The sequence below is a fragment of the Anomaloglossus baeobatrachus genome, chromosome 6, assembly GCF_048569485.1.
Source record: "Anomaloglossus baeobatrachus isolate aAnoBae1 chromosome 6, aAnoBae1.hap1, whole genome shotgun sequence".
Classification (NCBI taxonomy): Eukaryota; Metazoa; Chordata; class Amphibia; order Anura; family Aromobatidae; genus Anomaloglossus; species Anomaloglossus baeobatrachus.
Window position 1 is genome coordinate 535,191,939 of NC_134358.1, and position 24,047 is coordinate 535,215,985.

Here is a 24,047-nt window from a genome sequence, read left to right on the forward strand (position 1 = left end):
CCCTGCTCCCTGCACACATAGCCAGACTACACATCGGGTAATTAACCTGATGTGTACTCTGGCTAGGAGTGCAGGGAGCGGTGTGCGCTGGTAACCAAGGTAAATATCGGGTTGGTTACCCGATATTTACCTTAGTTACCAAGCGCAGCATCGCTTCCACGCGTCGCTGGTGGCTGGGGGCTGGTCACTGGTTGCTGGTGAGATCTGCCTGTTTGACAGCTCACCAGCAACCCGTGTAGTGACGCTCAAGCGATCCCTACCAGGTCAGGTTGCTGGTGGGATCGCTGGAGCGTCGCTTAGTGTGACGGTACCTTAGGGTCCCTTACTCTTCATGGTTCCTGTTCACCCCCGTGTGTTTCCCCTGCTGGTTGTTTGTTAGTGCCTGAGTGTTGATGTTACCCCCCTGTCTGTAGTTTTCATTGGTGGGGGTTTCGGGGATCTCCATCCTGGTCTGTCCCCTTGGGTGGTGGATGTTGAGGGGACATTATCATCAGGGCCAGGACAGGAGACAGGGAGAGGCTAAGGACTCAGACTTCAGTACCATTAAGTGTAATTCTGGGTTTTAGGTCAGCCTATGGTCCCTTACTCTTCATGGTTCCTGTTCACCCCCGTGTGTTTCCCCTGCTGGTTGTTTATTAGTGCCTGAGTGTTCTTGTTACCCCCCTGTCTTTGTTTTTCGTTGGTGTGTGTTTCGGGGATCTCCGTCTTGGCCTGTCCCTTTGGGTAGTGGGTTTGGAGGGGACAATACCATCAAGGCTAGGACAGGAGACAGGGAGAGGCTGGGGGCTCAGACGTCACTACCATTAAGTGTAATTCTGGGTTGAGAATCAGCCTAGGGTCCCTCTATAGCCTGAGGAAAGGCAGCATGGGCCCCCCATCCAGTCACTCTCCCAATCCGGTCACGCTAGGCATGAGAGAAATGCTTGATTTTTCATCGAGAACTTCTCACTATTCAAAAATACAGTTTTCTTTTGTCTTTTCTTAAGTCAAACCTACTTAATAGATTCACATACTAAAAGCATGAAAAATTGCCATTCCTTCTTATGACTGTATCTGTCACTTTAAAGCATTACACATATTATAACCTAATTAAATGGCTTCACCAAACCTTTCCTTCCATACCTGTATAACATAAATCCATAAAATAATAATCAAATGGAATGAGTGCATCCATCTATATAATGATAAGGCATGGAAGATACACAATGCATATGTGATTAGGTAAGTCGCTGTATAATACATCTTCTGGCTGTCTATCCTCAGGATGATATACATAACCTATATGTTTTCTTAGACATTTATTCCATTAGAATAATTCCTCAAACTCAGAACCACTTCACAGCTCATTAAATCAATGGACTGAAGTGTCCTTCCAAAAGTGACATATTACCCAGCAAATGGCTCACTCACTTGGAAGAGGCAGCATCTCCACTGCGGAGTAGTTCGTAATCTTAGACATTTCCAGTTCCACCCTGTGATATTCAAAGATTGTTCTCCTGCGAACATCTGGAAAAATGTAACGTGGAAAAAAAACATAATTTAGAATAAAAAAAAAAATATTTTATTACCTTTTTTTTCTTTTTGTACTTTCAACTTGTTATTATCTCATAAAGTGTTAAATGGATTCTGTCAACATATTTATGCAATGTAAACTGAAGACAGCATGCTGCAAGTGTTAACACAGAGACTTCAGCCCTGCCTCTGTCCAGTCTTTTTTTTTTGTTTACCTGCAATGTTAGCTTAAGCCTCTTATCTTCATCATTAGTGGGTCTCAGCAGTACATGAATTATAGTCTGACTCGCCCCCTTCTGTGATTAGCAGCTTCTGTATATGGAAATGTGCACTGAAAGCCTGGTGTGGGGAGGGGGGCAGTTCTCAGAGCTCTGCCTCATGCAAAATCTCAAATCTTTCACTGTCAGAACAGCGGCAGCCACTAATATAAGTGATAAATTATTGAACTCAGGGACTCTTTGCCTACATCATGCTGCTCTGAGATGAGGTAGCAAAAACCTGCTGACAGATTCCCTTTACGTATGAGCATTGCAGGAAGTAGAGGTGGGTGTTTGTCTCTTTACAGGAAGTAATCATACGTCTGTCTCTTTCTGCTCCTGCTCTCCTGTTATACTGCATACAAGCATAATAATGAGGCAGGTGTTAAAGGAAATCTGTCACCAGGTTTTTGCCACCTAATCTAGAAGCTGCATAATGTAGGGGCAGAGATCCTGATTCCAGAGATGTGCCACTTACTGGGCTGCTTATTATAGTTTTGATAAAATCACTGTTTAATCAGCAGTAGATTATCATTAGAGGACTACTTGGCTTGCTGCAGGTAGTCCAACATATTCATGAACATATCTGCTAGATCTGCAGCAAAGAAAACATTGATTTTATCAAAATGAAAGCAAATAGCCCAGTAAGTGACTAGAGTTGAGCGAGTGCCTAACTATTCATACTCGCTATACTCATGAGTACTGTCTAATACTCGCGTATTCATTCCGAACAGTGTGTGCAATGCAAGTCAATGAGGAAAACTTGCAATGTAACAAGTAACCCGAATTCTGCTCTCTTGCAACTCGCATGAATAGCACGGCATTCAAGTTACTCATTACTTTGCAAGTTTTTCCCCATTGACTTGCATTGTACATGCTATTCGGAACGAATACGCGAGTATTAGACAGTATTCTTTATGAGTATAGCTAGTATGAATAGTTAGGTACTTGCTCAACTCTATAAGTGACACAACGCTGGAATCAAGATCTCTGCCCCATATATTATGCTGCTCTCAGATGGGCTACCAAAAACCTGGTGACAGATTCCCTTTAAGTTCGGAGCAGGCAGAACATTAGACAATGGCAGGTGCAATGCATGCTGGGAATGATGGATAGCACCTATAGTGCTGTCAGTTGTATAGAAACCACCTACACGAAAAGTGAACTTACATACAATGAGAATTGGGATAGTTCCTAGACATATTAGATTGCTATGTTCACCAACAGTTTTAATTTTTGTGGGAGAACAAAGTTTTTTTTCTTCTAGAGATATTGTGAAAAGGGTACTTTACACACAACGATATCGCTAACGATATATCATCGGGGTCACGGTGTTCGTGACGCACATCCGGCGCCGTTAGCGATAACGGTGTGTGTGACTAAAAGGAGCGACGATCATCGATCGCAAAAACGTGAAAAATCGTTGATCGTTGACACGTCGCTCCTTTTCATAATATCGTTGGTGGTGCATGCCGCTGGTTGTTCGTCGTTCCTGCGGCACCACACATCGCAATGTCTGAGACAGCAGGAATGACGAACATCTCCTTACCTGCGGCCGCCGGCAATGAGTTAGGAAGGGGGTGGGCTGCATGTTCCGGCCGCTCATCTCCGCCGCTCCTCTGCTATTGGGCGGCCGCTTAGCGACGTTGCTGAACAGCTATGTGCGTGTGACGCTGCCATAGATATTTTTTTTTTTCCTATTTGTGTTTTTTAACTGTATACCTACTAGATGAGTAATGGGGGTGTCTTATAGACTCCTATCCATTACCAATGCCTGGGCTTGAACTATAAATTCACAGCTGACATCAACCTCAAAAGTATTACCCCGATTGCCACTGCACCAGGATAATCAGGAATAGCGGGGCAAAAACAAAAAATTGGCACATCTAATGGATGCGTCATTTCTTGGGTGGCTGTGGGCTGCTATTTTTAGGTTGGGAGGGGTCAAATAACTGTGGCCTTTTTTAGATTGATAATACCAGACTCTAGCTGTCGGCTTTACCTTGGCTGGTTATCAGAAATAGGGCAGAGCCCATGCAGCTTTTTAAATTATTTATTGAAATAATTTTAAAAAGCATTGTGGGATTCCCTCTATTTTTGATAATCAGCCAAGGTAAAGCCGACAGATGAGGGTTACAGCCCGCAGTTGTCTGCTTTACCTGCGCTGGTTATCAAAAATAGGCAGGACCCCACATTATTTTTTTTTATTCTTATTTTGTCCCTATCCACATTTGTTTGCAGAACAATTGCTCCCATTTTGCTACTTTTTTTTTTAGCTCCACAGCCTTTACTACAACCATTTTACAGCACAGAAGTTCGGGTCTCCATTCACTTATATGGGGTTCGGGGTCCAGGGTAAAGTTTGGGTCCCGAACTGAAATTTTAACTAAAGTGCGGCAGAACCCACAAAACGTGAACTTCCACGGGATTGCTCATTTCTAGTCCTGAATAACAGTAAAAAAAAAATTACTACCTATGTACCACCTATTGCAAAGTCCACAGGGTAACTCTTCTCCTGGGTTAGTTACAAATACTTGACTAGGCAAAAAAAGAAAAAGAACTTGAAGTTCACAAGCTATATATTAAAAAAAAAAAATATTTTGATTTTATTAAAAACATGATTATAGTTCAATTAATGATCAAGGCAATATTACTTGTTTAGGGGGATCACATTGGAAAAATATGATGCCCTCTGAGAAAGCTGCATACTGTATGTGAAACGCGCGTTGGGGCTGACGGTTGGCGTGCCAATTGGGTTATAACTTTTTTTACTAGGCGTGTTCTTACTATATCCTGCAATCAGGTGTACTTGTATGGCAATATATATATATATATATATATATATATATATATATCAATGTGTGTGTGCATTGACACATATGTATAGATGCTAGAGATACATATATGGCTGCAACTTTAACATGTTTCCTGGACATGTCATATATGTGATGAAATTGTTCTTCTTCTGAGGTATGAAGGATCTATCTAGCTCTGGCCCTTTATTAATATACTTAATTTCTTCTTCATTTGCAAATATATATATATATATATATATATATATATATATATATATATATATATATATATATACGGTGTATATATATATATATATATATATATATATACGGTGTATATATATATATATATATATATATACGGTATATATATATATATATATATATATACCGTATATATATATATATATATATATATATCTCTATATATTTATTTATATTATCTAGTACTCAGTACTTATTTCAGCCCATGTGTATGGATCCTAACTTCAAAGTGATTTTTTTAGTTTTATAAAGCTTGCTGACTACAAGTTATTTTCTTTTTTACATGACATCCAAAACTGTAACGTTATTATAACTTAATAGTATTATCTAATCTATATGCATAAAGAGAATTTTATAAGAATTAGAATACTTGACTAAGGCCTGGATAAAGCACAAACAAAAACAAGGAAGCAATATAAGAACAGAAGAAAACACAAAGCTGAGTAAAAGCCGTCATATTTCTTTTTTTATAGCCTGGCTTCCTTTTGAATATGGAACAAAGAAGGAAGCAAAGTTGAAAGTTAAAAGTCCTGCTTCTCTATGGAATGATACAATTCCCCGTTTTATGTTTTTTGGGGTTTTTTGTCTTCAGACTTCAAATACAGTTTTTGTGCTGTAAACATATGCCAAGTGTGAGCCAACGTCTTTAACTTAAATTATTCAATTTTGCTGAAACTGAGACGTAAAAAGACGAAACAGACGACTTTTATTTTTTCTAACATAGTACAAAGCGAATGGTAGAAATAACAACGTAAGTACAAATATATCAATCACCACTATGATATATGGATGATATATGGATCACTACTGTAATAGTGGGAGATGGGATGGGAGAGATAGGTGACAACATACTGAATGTGATGGACAAACAAATAAAGTTTAACAAATATTAACTAGCTTTGAATTAAAAATAATACTAAAAAATCAAAATGGTGTTCAATGGTGAACAATCCACATTGATTGATATGTATGCGTGTCTTAAACAATTGAAGGGGCTGTCTGGGACGGCTCCTGCTGGCGACTCTGCAGATTGACGTTAAAGGGAACCTGTCAGCAGAAATTTCACCCAAAACCTAAAAGCTTCCCCCTCTGCAGCTCCTGGGCTGCATTCTAGAAAGGTCCCTGTTATTATTGTGCCCCATGTGAGACCAAAATAAAGACTTTATAAAGTGGTACCTTTTTGTATTCAGATACTGGAAATGTGACACGGGGGCGGGCTCTCTGCCGTCCGTTATTCTGCCTCCTGGTCCTGTATGCCGCCCCCATCGCTCCTTTCCATAGCTGATGCACCGCCCACTGCTCCAGCCATCCCCGCGCATGCCCAGTGCCAGTCTCACGGGACTGAGCAGTGTGACCGCTGGTGACGTGTGCGCAGGCAAGTGATTATGGGCGGGGCTCTGATTGTTATCAGCAAGTACCCGCCCATAATCTTGTGAGCGCGCAAACCTCACCAGCGGTCACACTGTGCTCAGGGTAGATGCTAGACTGTATGAGCTGCTTCCAGGGATGACGTCCCTTTTGTCACGTGATAGGGGCGTGTTCAAAATACTATTGTTCCCGGGGGGAATGGGCAAGAACAGAAGACAAAACCCCACCAATAAATATGGACAAACAGGGGTAACAACAAAACAACATCTACTCGTACATACAGTAACCATAGGCAAAGGAGCCACTAAAGTGTATGAGGGAAGGAAAATAACATAAAAGGGGTGAAGAAGACAAACTACTGGGAAACTAACATACTATAAACAAACACACCTGAAAATGCCTCAGCCCAAAGCACAACAGAGAGAGAGTAACAACAGCTCCTTCCACCTCCTGGCTCAGCTTCCAAATGATAGGAAATAACTGGCACCCTCTGGTGGATGTAGCGGGTATTTATAGAACCTAGGACTGGTCCCTACCGGAAACACCTGACCAGGAGTCTGGAGCCGCAAGGAAACCTGGCATTAACCCTCTCCTCCCACATACTGGTAGGGAATTTAGATTGTGAGCCCCAATGAGGACAGTTTTGCCAATGTATGTAAAGCGCTGTGAAATTAATAGCGCTATATAAATTAAAAAATATTATATTATTTTTTAATATTTGACAAATTTCGCATTAATTTGGGAGTCTCTATCTACTCTGCTAAAGAAAACTAATAAAATAATACAATTAATGACATTTAGAAGAGTAGTAAATTCTCCACATAGCAGTCCCCTCTGGAATATAAAAGCTCCATGAATTGTCATTAGGACGGTCCTTGTGGACTTATTGCACTTCACTAACACTGCGCTACATGATGTAATTACTGATCATCCCTCATTACCACTTCATTATGAAAACTGGTAAATGGAAAAACCTGAAGAAAATTAGACGGAAGTTTTGTGTAACGGAAGCAAGAATTAAAGAATATCCATTGTCGATTCACGGTCTCCTAATGACTTAATGTATTATGCACTTATTAGGATTTATACACTTGCTAATATATTACACACTTACTAGGAATCTGCTGAATCTTGTGGACCACGACAAAAGCATCCGACAGTCCAACCTTCACTGGATGATTGGTAGAGCTGATCTCCATTACTGGGACCGGTATCTGGAAGAGAAGGAATTATAATTATACTCAAGCTGTAAATTATATAATAAGGGTAGGCTTTCTAAATTACTGGAAGACAGCCTCCTTTCCATAAAGAGCTTTAGATTTAACTCATAAAATGCCAAGAAAAGCATCCATAACCATATGGTGATGATATAGGACAATGTTTCCAATGAAGTTTCCCTAGTAGCCTAGGGTTCTTCAAAATAAGGTCAAGATGGAAAACTAGTCAAATATACTTGGTAAAATACATTGTAGCCATCTATAGAATAGTCATCTAAAATATATTATATATTACTAGACAATGATTTCCAAGCTTTTTTGGGATAGATATGAAAGTATGGTATTCCCCCATAGGGACAGGGCCACATTTTCCAAATGTGGCAATAACTCTGGAATGCTTTAACATATTCCAGTGATTTTGAGATTTTTTTTTCATGGCAAATTATACTTTATGATAATGTTAAAGTGGACCAACCACCAGGATTTTCCTATATAAACTAAAGCCAGTGCTATACTGGCGCTCTCATGCTGATTCTATACATACCTTTAGTTGTGAGATCGGATGTATAGTTTATGAAATATAGGCAAGTTTGTTAAATGCATTGTTATTTGATGAGAAGTGCAACAGAATATCTAATAGGTGGGTCGGGTTTTTCTAGTTATTCCCGCCTCTGTCTGCCTGCCTGTCCTTCCTCCCTCCTTCCTCCCCCTGTAATACCAGAGACAGAGGGAGGAAGGACAGGCAGGCAGGGGCGGGAATAACTGTTAGGGCCAGGTGGACGGGCGGACCCAGGAGGTGGATCCACTGGGCCGAACACCTTACTGAAGGCAAGGGGTCCGGTAGCCGGAGCACTACGGGTAGCAGGACAGTCCGTGCAAAAGAGTGGAATGGAGAGGTCCCTGGGACCACGGAGTCACTGATGGTAGTCTGGGTGACGGAGCTCAGGTTCGGAGGCCGAGATGTTGTCAGGCAGAGTCCGGAACCAATGGAGCGAGAGGACGGGTCACCACAGGGATCAGAGATGGTACGGACTGACGGGATGGCAGATAGTCAGCGTTCGGGGTTCGGGAATCGGCAGGACCGGATGGCGAGGCAGGAGCGGCTCTAGAAGAGAGATAGGTAAGTATGGCACAGAGACACAAGGAGACCTGACTCCTAGCTTAGGAAACACGAAGAACAGGCCCCGCCCACTTGGACATTAAACCCCTTTATACCCTGTACCTGTGTGTTCAATATCCTGTCTGTGGACGCTGGCCCTTTAAGAAAGGGTCAATGACCGCGCGCGCGCCCTAATGCGCATGCGCGAGGCCCGGGTGCCAGAAGCCAGGGCAGGGAGCGGCGAACAGGAGGCAGGGGAGCCGGGCTGGAGCGAAGCTGCCGGCGGACGCTGGGAGCGGGGATCGGGACGCCTGGGGATCATAGGTGAGGAGGCCTGGAGGCTGTGGAGCGGGGGACGCCGGACAGAGGAGCCGGGGAGCGAGCCAGGGAAGCCGGGGAGCGTGGCAGGGGAGCCGGGGAGCTGGACAGGGGACCCGGGGAGCGTGACAATAACTAGAAAAACCCGACCCACCTATTAGATATTCTGTTGCACCTCTCATCAAATAACAATGCATTTCACACTTTACTTGCCTGTATTCAGAAAGTATACATCCGATCTCACAACTAAAGGTATGTATAGAATCAGCATGATAGCGCCAGTATAGCACTGGCTTTAGTTTTTATAGGAAAATCCTGGTGGTTGGTCCTCTTTAAATTTAGGTTATGTTTTGCATCTATTTTTAAAAATATCAGAAATTTGCCATTTTCAAAAATTTTGCAATTTTCAATCTTTGAAAGATTATCCCTATAATCTGGATACTCATGCCACACAAAACAAGTTAATTAATAACATTAAGCATCATGTCTGGTTTACATCAGCACCATCTGTAAAATGTTCCTTTATTTAATAAGTATATTAGATGGTTTAAAAATGTAGCAGCAATTTCTCATTCTTTCAAGTAAGTTTACTAATATTTTTTTTTAGATTTTGCAGTGATCTTGGGGGACCTTTACATTGGAAAACCCCCATTTTAAAAACAGTGCCCCTCAACATATCTAAAACAAGTGTCAGGCAGTTTATTAACCCTTCCGCTGTTTTTCAGGAATGAATGCAAAGTGGCATGATGGGAAAGCAGGAGGATCAGAACACTGATTTTAGTGGAGGAAGAAGTGGAAGGGAAATAGAGGTACTAGGTAAGTAAACAAGTAATAGTATTGACACCTGATATCTGGGGAGGGACTTAAAGGGAACCTGTCACCAGATTTGGCCCCTATAAGCTGCAGCCACCACCAGTGAACTCTTATATACAGTATTCCAGAATACTGTAAATAAGAGCCCAGGCGGCTTTGTAGACGGTAAAAAACACTTTTATAATACTCACCTAGGGGGTGGTCCGGTCCAATGTGAGTCGCTGTTCTCTGGTCCATCGCCTCCTCTCTCCGGTCCGGCACCTCCTCTCTACTGCCATCTTCGTCCTCCTTCTATCCAGCCCAGTATGGATGACGTGTCTACGGCATCCACCAAGGCAACATTGCGGTCCTGAGCAGGCGCTCTTTGATCTGCCCTGCTGAGGGCAGATCAAAGTACTGTAATGCGTAGGCACGAGGTAATGTTAAAGACTGCTACAGTACACTACAATACTTTGATCTGCCCTGAGTAGGGCAGATCAATGTGCGCCAGCGCAGGACCTCAACGCCGGCTAGTGTGCATGACGTAGGACACGTCATGCACGAAGAAGGACGGTGATCGCCGCAGAGAGGAGGCGCCAGATTGGAGAGCAGTGATACCAATCAGACCTGACGGCGCCTTAGGTGAGTATTATAAAAGTGACTTAGGTTACGCAGTGTCATCTAGGCTGTTATATACAGTATTCTGGAATGCTGTATATAAGAGTTCACTGGTGGTGGCCGCAGCTTATAGGGGCCAAATCTGGTGACAGGATCCCTTTAACAGAATTTTCACTAGTGTTCCAGTTACCCATTTGTTCTATGTTTTGCATTAATGATGAAATACCACAATAAGTAGCTACTACAAAAATATTCCAGTTTATATATTTCTCTATTTGTCTTGATCAGAAGTTTGGGGATGCTGTCGCGTGCACTGTTTATCTCCAGGAAGCAAAAGTTTATCATTTTAGAAGTCCATGTATAAACTTTCAGAAAGTCAATATTAAAATCTCTAAAAATGTTTCAATGTGACCTTGACATGGATCTGATTAAAAGTAAATATCTTCAAAATAGATTAGGGGAAAAGAAATGACTCAAATAAAATGACTCCCACGTCCTTCGTAAAATAAGGTGATTTTCTGCCGTGTGTACATACACCATACTTTCAATTATCTGAAAACATAACCTGAAAATCCAAAATAAAATATTCTTGTCCTTCTCCCTCACATACTGTCACAATTGTTCATTTTGTTTAAAGATTAAAGGGAAACTGTCAGTTCATTTTTGCTGTGTAATCTGAGAGCAGTTTGATACAGAGACTGAGACCCTGATTCTAGTGATGTTTCCCTTACTAGACTTGTGTGTTGCTGTTTCGATAAAATCAGTGTTTTATCAGCAGGAGATTCTCAATGCAGTACTAGGTGCCATGTAGTCCTCCTGCTACAGTTATGGAAAATATTGTCTTCATCCTTAAATTAATGTAAATCTAAAATATAATGACCGCCTTCTTCTTTCATCTTAGCATTATTTGCTGATTGATTTTTAAATATTTCTCAAAACAGAAAGAGTAACCCCTGACACTTAGTCTAAGCAACCCTGAGCTTCCTTACATCGCTAAACAGGTTCTTTCACTAAGTACAAAAATCACGTTCCTAACCCGGACTTACCCTAAGCTCGACCCTGACTAGTGTGCAGGGCAGCAGGAACACTAGTCCTCCTCTATGATAAAGACACAAAAGGGAATTAGACAAACAGGCAGCTATCTCCAGAAAAAAGTCCAAAGTCAACTTCCTTTCCACAGTTCACACCTCCACACCCGATACCAAAGTATAGCAAGCAGGGACGGAACGATCGCGGTCACAGGGGTCGCAACTGCGACCGGGCCCAGGGTTCAGGGGGACCCTGGACCTCAGCTTCTGCTTCTGCATCTAGCTGAATTACAGCACAGTGACCAGTCAGGACCCTGCAGTACAAATTGTAGCGCCGCAAGGTTACAGGAAGCAGCAGTGGCTCTGAGGCTGACAGTGTGTTGGCTACTTAAAAAATGCATATTGTAGAGCAGAGCACTGGAAAGGTGCATGCTGAGGACAAGTTGGATATCAGAACATACAGTAGGAAAGCTGGGTGCTGATAGAAAAAGTGATTTCAGATGGGAACGTTAGGTGCTGGGGGAATGAGCCAAGTGTCAGCATCAGTATCTTGTACCCCGAATGTCAGTGTACGGCTGGGGGGCCCAGGTCCAAATTTTGCATCGGGGCCCATCGAACGCTAGTTACGCCACTGATAGCAAGCTATCTCTTGCAATTACCCAAGCTAAGCGGTGAATAGTTATACCAAAGGGAAGTGGAAAATACAGAACAGCTGAGATAGGCCAGGACGAAAGCCTTAGGAAACAAAAGAACAGCTTTAACCCTTGCTCCACTAGCACAAGGGAAATTTGCACTGCTAACAGGAAAGCAAAGCAGCTCCAACCAGCACAGGTGTGTATGTAGCCATGTGCTGAGACCTGAGTTGTGATAGCCCCGAGACAGTAAAATATGGTTTACTTGCCAAGTTCACACTCTTTGATCACAGATCCTGTTGTTCTAATGATTTATTTTTCTAATGTTACCAACCTAGGACCATTTTCTGACTATTCTTCTGTCTTCAGGTTTTCAACCTGACAGCCATCCTCAATCTCACCTGGTTACTTAAAGGGAAGGTATCGTCAAAAAAAAAAAAATGTCAATAACAGAAAAAATGTAAAGTAATAATGTTTTAATGATTTGTTTAAATAATATTATTTGTTTTTAATTGAGCAAAATATAAAAAAAAAAAAAAAAAAAAAAAAAAAAGTTTGATATTTTCCACTGTTAAACACTACGGGGAGCAGCTGCTGAAATCCCACAGAAATCCCACTGTAGAAAGCTCACATTACAACTGCAGTAAAGTGGGCAGAGTCTACTCTCCTGTGTGTGATGGCACGCCTCCCCCCTCCTAATCTGAGTGTTTACAACAGATAAGAGAGAATGACATGTAGGGACATAGTGCAGAGCCATTTTGTTGGTGACCAGAAATGTCTAAAGTGTCACCAAGGACAGCAGGAGTATCACACAGGACAGGATTAGATACACGGCTCAGCAAACAGTATCACACAGGACAGGATTAGATACACAGCTCAGCATACAATATCACACAGGATAGGATTAGATACACGGCCCAGCAGACAGTATCACACAGGAGAAGATTAGATACACAGCTCAGCATACAGTATCACACAGGATAGGATTAGATAGAAAGCTCAGCAGACACACACACACACACACACAGCAGCGGCGGCGAGCAGAGCGGGGGCTGGGTAGAGCGGAGGGAGGGGGTGTCATTAGAGATGGTAACGACGGGGGGAGGGGCGGCGGTAGCAGTAGCGGGGGCAGAGCGGGGGCTGGGGAGAGCGGAGGGAGTGTCATCGGAGACAGTAACGGGGGGAGGGGAGGGGGCCCGTACTCACACATCCCGGCAGTTGACAGGGGTAAAGTGGAGCAAACAGCACACGCTGTGAGCTCCACAATCATGGCACTGATCTCCTCCCTCTGCTGTGATCTGGACAGCCCAGGGGGCGCGTCCAGGTCACAGCAGACGCCCACTGTAACGTTACTGATGGGGTTGGATCACGACCACTGTTCTCTATGCACAGGGGCTGCCATAAAGGAGTGAGTAACTGTTGTTACACACACAGCAAATCCAGCATGGCAGCCCCCAGTGCATACAGTAAAATTAGAATTAAATAAAAACTAAATAAGCAGAGATTTTCATTTTGTATTAAAAATACTTGATTTCATAATCACTATTTTTAATACAAAAATAAAAAAACGCGATACCTTCCCTTTAACCATTCCTGCCAGCCTGCACCATCGGCCAGCAGCCGACTCTGTGGCCTCAACCCAGCAGTCCTAGTTCAAGTCTAGATCCTTGTACAGGGGTTAAGGGAAGAAGGCCTGGGAAACTCATGGGATCTGGTAATTGGAGAGGCCTGTCCATGGTAGCCATTTTTAGAGCATTTTTAGAGCTGCGAGTTGACCACTGACAAAGCCCTGTTGTAATACGGGAGCTAACTTGCACGTAGAATAAAAGTTATCAGCTTTTTTCCTATTTTTACAAAAAAGTCTACTCATATATGTAAAGGCGTATTCAGCCATACTAAAACTATAAAGACGTGAAAATAACAGACTGATATATTCTCAATTCCAGTCATCCCTGTGGGTTCTTCTGTCATATGGTAGCTTAGGCCTGTGATTGGTGGCAGCAATCAGGTGACCAGAACAGCGGATCATCGGACAAATAGCTGAAAATGCGCTATCCTAGTCACCTGACTGCTTCAGCCAATCATAGGCCTCAAAAATCTGCTTCTGAACTTCTTTTAGGATACAAATGTATCCCAAGCATCGGGACCTGTAGTTTTTTTTATTGGAATGGCTCTGGTAACAAGAGAAAAGAAATCTGTGCTATAAAATATTATGCTCTTACCGGTACCGCTCTTTTTTAAGTGTAGTTATAAATATCGCAATTTATTATATTACGCCATTATAATATCAATGTCGTTTGTATACACTTTATGTAAGGGTTTTTATGGATGTGTCTATGAAAACTAAATAAACTCATCTTTCATTTCCATAAAAGCAAAGAATAGAGAATAGTTCCGCGATGATATTTATAGAGGCACTTTATGCATTTAAGAGATTGACAGTAAGGAAGAAAAACAAGAAAACACCTGACTACGTGATATGAAGATAATATGCACAAAGGATTTTGTATATATGCTTATCTTAACCAAATTAAAGCCAAAAAGTCCCAACCCAAAAATTTTGGCATGAACAGCCGACCACCCAATGTGCAGAGAAAATACCTGTCTGCCCAATGAACATTTGCCCAACAGTTATCTGATGTGTATTACTAGCTTTGACCAGACACGACTTGCTGGATGGTTTATGGATAGGGATGATTGTCCAGAAGTCCAGATAACAGTTAAGTATGTTTACAGCAGATGAAGAATTTATTAGAAGAACTGAATTGCTGTACCAGTTTTATTGTAAATTAGTCCAGTGGAGAGCTTATGATGCTTACAGCAGGCGAAGGGTCACAGAACCAGGGGAGTATATAAGCCCAGAAAATGAATATATACATTTAGTCATGGAATAACTGCACTAGTTTTAATATGAACTAGTCAAGAGGAGAGTTTGTTATGCTTACAGCAGGCGAAGGGTTAACCAGCTACCAATTGGGTAAAGCGTCGGCAGCAAAGATGAAGAAGCAAACTCTTTTATACTCTTTGTAAGGCCCCTTTCACACGTCAGTCATTCTGGTACGTTTGTGCTTTTTTTTAAACGTACCAGAATCACTGACATACGCAGACCCATTATAATGAATGGGTCTGCTCACACATCAGTGATTTTTCACTGCACGTGTCTCCGTGCGGCGTTCACGCGTGTCCGTGATTGCCACACGGAGACATGTCCATTTTTTTCTGGCATCACTGATGTCCCACGGACCACGCAGTGGTGTGATCCGTGAAACACGTGCTAGAAAAAAACGTGCTTTTAAAATAAAAATCATTTTTACTCACCCGGCTCCAGCGACGCTCTGTGCAGCCTGATCTTCCTGCTGCTTCTGGGCCGGCTCATTACTGTCGCGTATAATCATGATGCACGACACAGCCGACCCGGAAGCAGCTGCTGCGGTGGTCAGCGCCGGCCGGATGCTGCACCGCGGGAGCGATCAGCACCATGGAGAGCGGGAGCGCGCACAGGTGAGTTAATCTCTAAGTGCAATCACGGGCCACGGAGAACGGAGCCCGGATTGAACTTAGACAACCCACGTGTGCCGTGATTCACGGCACACAGAGGGACATGTGCGTGTTTTACACGCAAGTGAAAAACGTCAGTGTGTTTCACTGACGTGTGAAACGGGCCTAAAAGAGTGTTTGACGTGTGCACAAGTCCAGACAAGAGTTAATTATGCTTCCAGCAGATGAAGAGTTTATTAGGAAAACTGAATTACTAAGCCAGAGGAGAGTTTGTTATGCTTACAGCAGGTGAAGGGTTGTCCAGCTATCAATTAGATAAAGGCCGCTATACACGCTGCAATGTCGCTGGCGATCACACCCACTCCTGTCGTGAGTGCGTCACGGGCAAATCGCTGCCCGTGGCGAACAATATCGCTAGTACGCGTCACACGCACATATCTTCCTAACGACGTCGCTGTGGCAGGCGAATAAACTCTTTTTCAAGGGGGAGTTTCGTGCGCCGTCACACCAACGTCACACAGCAGGCCACCAATAGAAGTGAAGGGGTGGAGAGCAGCCCCATTAACGTCACTCCCACCTCGTTGCCGGAGGACGCAGGAACGCTGTTGTTCGTCATTTCGTTCGATGTGTGCTGCCTCAGGCATGACGAACAACCTGCGTCCAAAATGAGCAACAATATTTGTGAAAGGAATGACGTGTCAACAATCAACGATTTTTGCCATTTTTCGGATCGTTAGCGGTCGCTTGTAGGTGTCACACACAACGAAGTCGCTAACGAGGCCGGATGTGCCTCACAAATTCCGTGACCCCAGCGATATCTCGTTAGCGATGTCAAACTTAGATACAAGAGTATAATGCGGGCGTCACACGGTACACTCCATCGTGCGATCGCACAAACGATCGTACCCGCCCCTGTCATTTGTGCGTCACGGGCAATTAGTTGCCCGTGGCGCACAAAGTCGTTAAACCGCCGTCACACGCACTTACCTGCTGAGCGACCTCACTGTGGGCGGCGAACATCCACTTCCTGAAGGGGGAGGGACGTTCGGCGTCACAGCGACGTCACGTGGCAGCCGGCCAATAGAAGCGGAGGGGCGGAGATGAGCGGGATGTAAACATCCCACCCACCTCCTTCCTCCCGCATTACCAGCGGGAGCCGCGGGACGCAGGTAAGCTGTGTTCATCACTCCCAGGCTGTCACAAGGAGCGATGTGTGCTGCCCCGGGTACGATGAACAATCGGCGCCATTAAAAATACACAATTTTTAAAAATAAGCGATGAGTACACGACTCATGATTTGTGACCGATTCAGCGTCGCTCGGAGGTGTCACACGAGACGACGTCGCAAGCGATGCCGGATGTGCGTCACGACAACCGTGACCCCGACGATGCATCGCACGATAGGATAGCTCGTCTCGTGTGACGCCCGTGTGTCGCCCTGGGCAAGCCAGGGGACACAGATCACACACCACCACACCCCACACTCCAGGTAGGCACATCACAGCTAACCAGAAATCCTTGTTGCCTTCCTCCAGAGGCCGATGATTCACACCAGGGGGTGGGCCAGGCGGTTGGCTCCGCCCACCAAGGAGATCACAGCTCTGGAGGCGGGAAGTACCAGGCAGATAACCCCGGGCAGGGGAAGAGTGAAGTCTAGCTGAGGGCTAGAGTAAACAACAAAGAAGTGAAAGTGAAGGAAAGAAAAGTGGAGAAGGAGGAAAGCAAGAAGTGGTGACAGAGCAGAGAGTGTGCAAAGCCTGAGGGCCCAGCTTTGTGTAGGGCCAGAACAGCAAGGTCAGCGACGGCGGTGACTGTCTGGAGGGGGACCGTTTGGAAGTTCCTGGAAGGACCCCGTTGGCTGTGTGCCCGGTGGTCTGGAGCAGTGTTCCGAAGGACAGTCAGCACCAGGGCAGGGGCCTCTCGGACCCCGGCAAGGCTAGGAGTCGCCAAATTTGCCGAATCCGTCAGTGAAGGGGACGTAGATCCCCCAACAACCAAGTTCCGATTGAAGGCAACAGCCCAACCTGAAGCAGAGAGACACCGCCACCGCCAAGGCACCAGTTTCTCAGGGCCAGCGCCTGCGGGCAAAGGGTAGAGCTCCTCCGGCCCAGATTGCAGTCGGGGAGCGGGTAACCGGAGGGAATCCACCGCTACCATCAGTCAAACATAGGTGCAAGGAAGAGGGACATCACCGTCAACTACCGGGAGTGCAGGTGCAGCCGTCTGTGGGACCGTCCTACCAGCCGTTTGGTTTACCGTACAAACTGTGTCCAAGTCTCAGGCTGAGTGAGTACCACAGTGCCGCAAGGCACAGCGCTGCCCCCGCGTCCCTGCGCCCACCAGGCCCCGCACCTCCTTCTCCACCCCCGGGCCCCGGGATCACCAACCCCTACCCACGGAGGGGCAACACAACACCTGGCTGCTCCGCATCACCATCCCCGGGACCCCCGAATTGAGCAGCGGTGGTGAAATCACCACAACCGTGGGTGGCGTCACGAACTATAACAATCCCCCACACCCAACCACAAATCCCCTTTCACTCACGGGCGAGGAGTGTCGCTCGAGAAACCCTGGGATCCGGCCCACAGCTCGAGCCACCACTGAGCAGCTGCCGGACCCGAGCAGAAGGGGTGAGCGCGGTGCGATGACACCCTCCTCCCCGCCCGCGACACCCGCATAACAGTTCATTATGCTTACAGAAGTGGGAGGGTTTATTAGGAGAATAGAGTCATGCAGTAGATGCAAGTTGTAGAAACCACAAGGGTTTGCATAGATGATTGGAGCTGAGAGAACTTGATAGTAGAAACTAAACTAAATTAGAAACCTACTTCTCCGACACTCACAAATGTCTATGTCAATCTTAAAAAGGTTTTGGATGAAGATGTCATGGAAGTTCAGTTACTTGTTAAAACCAACGTGGACTACAACAAATGGAGAAAGCGAGCAGAACCGACCCCTCACTGGAACCAAGACAGGTGTGTAGCACTATTCAAAATCAAAATTTTGCACATTTTAATGGAAGCATTTAAAAAAAAATAATTTTGTTTAAATATCCTCTCATACATTACAAAGCACTCCATGCTGAATATTTTGTAGTTTTTGCCAGCAGCATGGCCTCTAGAAGAGAATATTCCAATTATTTTTCAACAGGTTCCAAAGAAATGCACCTTATTAAAACATATATTTTTTTTTCAAAAGCAGACTAAAATTTGAAAGGCACAATAGACGGCTAATGTACCTCTACGTAAGTCCTATTACATCTCTGCACTGCGGCTGTGCCCCATAGTTGTATGAATGTGCACTTTAGTATTATAATCTCTGAAACATTTCGCTACGTGTTCACACATTGGATTCAAATCGGACAAGTCATTTTGCCACAGAAATCTAAAGTTTGTGCTCTTTGCTATCTAGCGTATTGTAGATGTAGTAAAGCTAGAATGAAGATATAACAAGATACAATCCGCAATAAAATTCAGATCTTTATTAATAAATAAACAATAAATAATAAGACAACCTAAAAACAAGAGGGGAAACCACACAGGTATACGGTGATGGCCAAAAACTACCGTAAGTTATTGATAGCCAAAATAGCCTGAAAGAGTACAGTGCCTATCTCAGGTACATTAAAGTGCAGATGCAATTACATTCTCCACGTATTACTCCTCCAGAAGGGCTAATTGGAAGAATAATTATCACAGGGTGTGATGGGATACCCGGGGACAGGGGGATCTAAACTGGCCCTCAGGCTAGGGGAGCCCTAGTTGTCCCTGATCCCAGAGATACATCTGATGGTGATGATGTCTGGGTCACCTTCCTTGCCCTGCTCTTGGACAGCCCTGATTGTATACCCCCTCTCCCGCACCCCAGAAGAGGACTGGGACAGGAGTGGTAGATCCCACAGATAAGCACAAATGAGAAACCAAAACTCAATCACACAGTACGATCACAAGGAGTTATTAGACAACAAGTGTTAAGGACGAAAATAAGAGTAGAGGGGAAACAATGAGATGACAAGAGGACTACACAACAACTCCACACACAAAGCAATACAATCACTAGCAGGACTGGGATACAACAGCACACGGACCAGTGTAGCTAAAGCTATAGTTGTGCTGTTCCTAATTGTTTTAATTAAAACTGTTATTTAATGTTTTTCATGCTTGTCTCTGCTGCCATCTACTGGTCAGACCTTTCGGCTCCTCTGTTTCTTTTGTCCAGCCCATGGGAGTGTCTGCTGATCTTCTTACCTCACTTCCTGGCATATTCAGTTCCAGCCAGAGTTTTTGTGAGAATCACATCCCTTATTGGAGCTGCTAGAAGCAAAGTCTTCTGACCTTAGTGACTCCATAAACAAGCATCACAAGACATCCACAATATCAGGTACTTGGACTACTGTTCTCTGCATGTCCTAACCTTTGGAGAAAATAAACCACCATTGTTTCATCTCAGCATGTGCATGTTTAACTCTGGAGCGCTCTGGTCCTGTCTGCCTCACCTATAGGAAAAACGAAGGTAAGATTCTCACAAAATCTCACAACTACGCGCCTTCAATCGCCTTTAAGTGGGGACAGAACAATAGTCAGCATAGGAAGACAGGCTCCTCCATCTTAAAGAGGTGGGAGTGACTGTATTAGGTCTCCCACTACATGTGATCCCAGAGGTAACCAGCAGACTAGCACAAATCAACTCCTACAAGCCTGATCACTAATGAGAACACAGCTGGTTGATGCCTGAGCCTGTCTATGTAAATCTGAAGCATAGATGGAAAAACGAAGGTGAGATTCTCACAACATCTCACAACTACACACCTTCAATCACCTTTAAGTGGGGACAGAACAGTCAAAAGACTGCTTAACAGCCCAAAGTCAAAACTTTCTTGAGAGCCCAATAGTCAGAAGACTGCTTAACAGCTCAATACCCCGGCTACAAATCCCTAAGAACCCTGTAACTTCCCTTGTAATCTGCCTAGCAACAAGCCTTGTGCACTAGTCTGCCTGCAACAGTGCATGCCTGGACAAGCCTAAGGGGAAGCTCTCCCATCTGCCACGTCCTGTGTCACCTCTGCTTGCATTGTAAAGGGACAGTTTATGCACCTGCTGTTTCCCTCTTGCTATACCCCTTCTATAGACTTGCAGTACATTATACCTCATCACTGCACATTGCTGGACTGCGAACCCCACGTTTTGCTAAAGACACCTTGGGAATTTCATCAGGGAGTCCTTGCAGAGCTGCACAACAATTTTCGGACCCGTATTCAAAAGTCAAGTTTCTTAAAGAGACAGTACACCTTAAATCAAAATGGCCGAAAAAGATCTCGGACAGTTCCCCACTGCTGAAACAGAGCAAATACAATCTGATACTGTCCATTATGAAGCCCAGGAGGCAGATCTCGCACTTTCAGCAGACCAAGTTGTCCGACCGAAGCGCTCTTCCAAACCCACGATAAAGGCCACTGAAAACTATCACACTATGAAAGATGAGCTATGTGAACACCTGGAAGAACAGTGGGAACGAGTCACCTATTACATGTCAAGACTTGAATCCTCATCAGGTGATGCCGCATGCTTACAAGCCGCTCTGGAACGGCTGAACACAGCTCATGAAAGATACAAGAGACTGTCAACAAGGTACATTACCCTTCTAAAAGACTCTAAAATTGATGAAGACCTTTCAGACCTGAGCAAGGCAGAAGAGGTGGACAAGGAAAGAGAGGCCAAGGTGCAAGATGCCATAGACAAGGCCGAACAACGTATCTCTCACCAGCAAGAAACCAGATTACACCGATCAACCTCATCTAGACGTTCCTCTCGGTCATCCGGGTCATCATCCTCAAGAAGCTCAGCCCTGAGCGACAGGATACTAGAGGCCCCCATAAGAGCAGAGGAATCCAAGGTGAGACGTTCCTTCACAGAAAGAGAAGTAGAGGCCGAAGCCCTTGCAAAAGCAGAAGTCGCTAAAGCAGAAGCCCTTGCAAGAGCAGAAGCCGCTATAGCAGAAGCCCTTGCAAAAGCAGAAGCCGCTAAAGCAAAAGCTAAAAGGGCAGAAGCGGAGGCTCGGATAAAGATACTTCGGTCACAGATGGAAGAGGAAGTTGCACTAGGTAAAGTGAGACTACTTGAGCAAGCATTGATCCAAGGTCCTGATCCAGCTCACTGGCCACCACTGGAAGCAGACAATGCAGTTGATCGCACAAGAGACTATGTACTGAATCAGTTACCTGTAGCAACCCCGGTTTGCAGTACCATCCAAGCCGACAACACCGAAACCTCCAACTTACCTCTACCAGTGCCAGTACCACCTAAAGCACCTGAGCAAATTAATAATAGTCACCAAGAGGAGCCCTCTCAAACACAGTCACCATGGCAAGATGGCAACCAAGTGTTTCCTGACCCACTTCCACAGCTCAAGCAGCGGTCATCAGAATCTACAGAGGCTAAACCACAGCTCAATCCTGCAGCAACGTCATTCTACCCGGGAACATCTCATCCATTCACACCAGGCAGCCCATACGCCCCAGGGGCATCACGAGTCGTCGTGGCAACAAGTGGTGAGAAATCAGATACGTCTGAGTTTGCCAGGTTCATGGTGAGCAGAGAGCTAATCAACACTAGTTTCACTAAATTCGATGATCGTGCAGAGAGCTACAGGGACTGGAAAGCAACTTTCAAGGCAGCCATCGCCAATCTCAACTTCACTGCAGAACAGGAGCTCGACCTCCTGATCAAGTGGTTGGGCCCAGGCTCTACAAACCGTATCAAGAGCCTAAGAACCGTCTATGTGGGACAAGCAGAAGCAGGTCTCGCTGCTGCATGGCAAAGACTGGAACGCACCTTTGGCAGCGCAGAAGCAATAGAGAAAGCCCTATTCAAGAGACTGCAGGACATCCCAAAGATCAACCTTAAAGAAGTCCACAAGCTTCAAGACCTAAGTGATCTGCTCATGGAGCTGGAGCTCGCCAAAAGAGATCCTCGTCTGTCTGGGCTGTGCTACCTGGATACAGCCCATGGAGTGAACCCAAACGTGGTGAAGCTGCCATACAGTCTGCAGGAGAAATGGGCAACGTCAGTCTCAAGGTACAAAAGAGTGCATAACGTCACCTTTCCCCCATTTATTCACTTCTGCAAGTTCATCGACGAGCAGGCCCAGATGAGGAACGACCCCAGCCTCGACTTCCTAGAGTTCAACACTTCGACAGCTGCAACAACATCATCAAGGTATGAAGGTGCCATACACAAACGCAGAGACATTAAGAACACTGTGAGTGTTAGGAAGACTGAGCTACCATCGCCTGCAGCACGCACAGATAAACAGAACACCATCTCATCACGAGATAAGTCTTTCAATCAAGAAAGCCCCATCCATAAAAAACCGCATTCACTGAAAAAGTGCAGAGGGTTTAGATCCAAAACCCTACAGGAGCGCAAGAAAGTCCTCACAGAGCTTGGGATTTGTTTCAAATGCTGCGCATCACTTGAGCACATGGCCAAGGACTGTAAATCCATCGTCAAGTGTGAGGAGTGTCATAGTGAAAAACACGTTTCAGCCATGCATTCAACCCAGCTAGCTAGAGACACACCGGCTGCAGTCACCACCACTCCCACTCCAAGTCATGGTGGGGAGTCCAAGAATCAGACTGAAACCACCACAGCCATCTCCTGCTCATGCTCAGAGGTATGTGGAGAGGGCCAAACGCAGAAATGTTGTGCCCGAATATGCCTCATCAAGGTTTATCCTGAGGGACATCCAGAAAAGGCAATGAAGGTGTATGTGTCGCGGGCGGAGGAGGGGACGCCGCGCTCTCCCACTGCTCGGGTCCGGCTGCCGCTGCTGCTGCGGCCTCTGCTGCTCGGTGGCTCGAGCGATGGGCCGGATCCCGGGGACTCGAGCGGCGCTCCTCACCCGTGAGTGAAAAGGGGATTGGTTTTGGGGATTTATTGTCCGTGACGCCACCCACGGTTGTGGTGATTGTGTGGACACCACCGCTGCTCTGTATGGGGATCCCGGGAGCGGTGACAGGGAGCAGCTTTGTTGTTATTTCCCCCTCCGTGGGTAGGGGTTGGTGGTCCCGGGGCCCAGTGATGGGGTCGAGGATGAGGGATGGCAGGCCAGGTGCGGGGCCTGGTGAGGTGCAGGGTCGCGGGGGCAGCGCTGTGCCGCACGGCACGGTGGTACTCACTCAGCCTGAGACGGTGACACAGTTCTCGGTAAAACACACGGCTGGAAAGACGGTTCCCACGGACGGCTGCTGTTGCTTTTCCCCGGTAGTTGACGGTGACGGTCTCTGTCCCTGCACCTAGTGTAATGTTGGTAGCGATGAGTTCCCACCGGTAACCCGCTCCCCGGCTTGGATATGGGCTGGAGGAGCCCCTCTTTGCCCGCAGGCGCTGGCCCTGAGAAACTGGTGCCTTGGCGGTGGCGGTGTCTCTCTCCTACGGTTGGACTGTTGCCTTCAATCGGGACTTAGCTGTTGGGAGACCCAGGAGGTCCCCTTCACTGACGGATTCGGCAAATTCACGGCGACTCCTAGCCTTGCCGGGATCTGAAAGGCCCCTGCCAATGGTGCTGGCTTCTCTTCGTATACCGCTCCGGTACCGCCGGGCCACCACCCGTCCACGGTCCTTTCGGCAACCTCCGATCACCCTCTCCTGC

General features: G+C 45.5%; 1 protein-coding gene across 1 annotated transcript in view; it reads right to left on the reverse strand.

Moving 5' to 3' along the window:
- The window catches only part of PLXDC2 (plexin domain containing 2), a 715,905-nt gene that overhangs the window by 182,995 nt on the left and 508,863 nt on the right, over nt 1–24,047 (reverse strand). Inside the window, exons 7-8 of the mRNA XM_075315582.1 lie at nt 7,311–7,410; nt 1,411–1,506 (exon numbers count right to left, since the gene is read on the reverse strand). Coding sequence (XP_075171697.1) covers nt 1,411–1,506; nt 7,311–7,410 — 196 coding nt within the window. The remainder of the gene's footprint in view (nt 1–1,410; nt 1,507–7,310; nt 7,411–24,047) is intronic.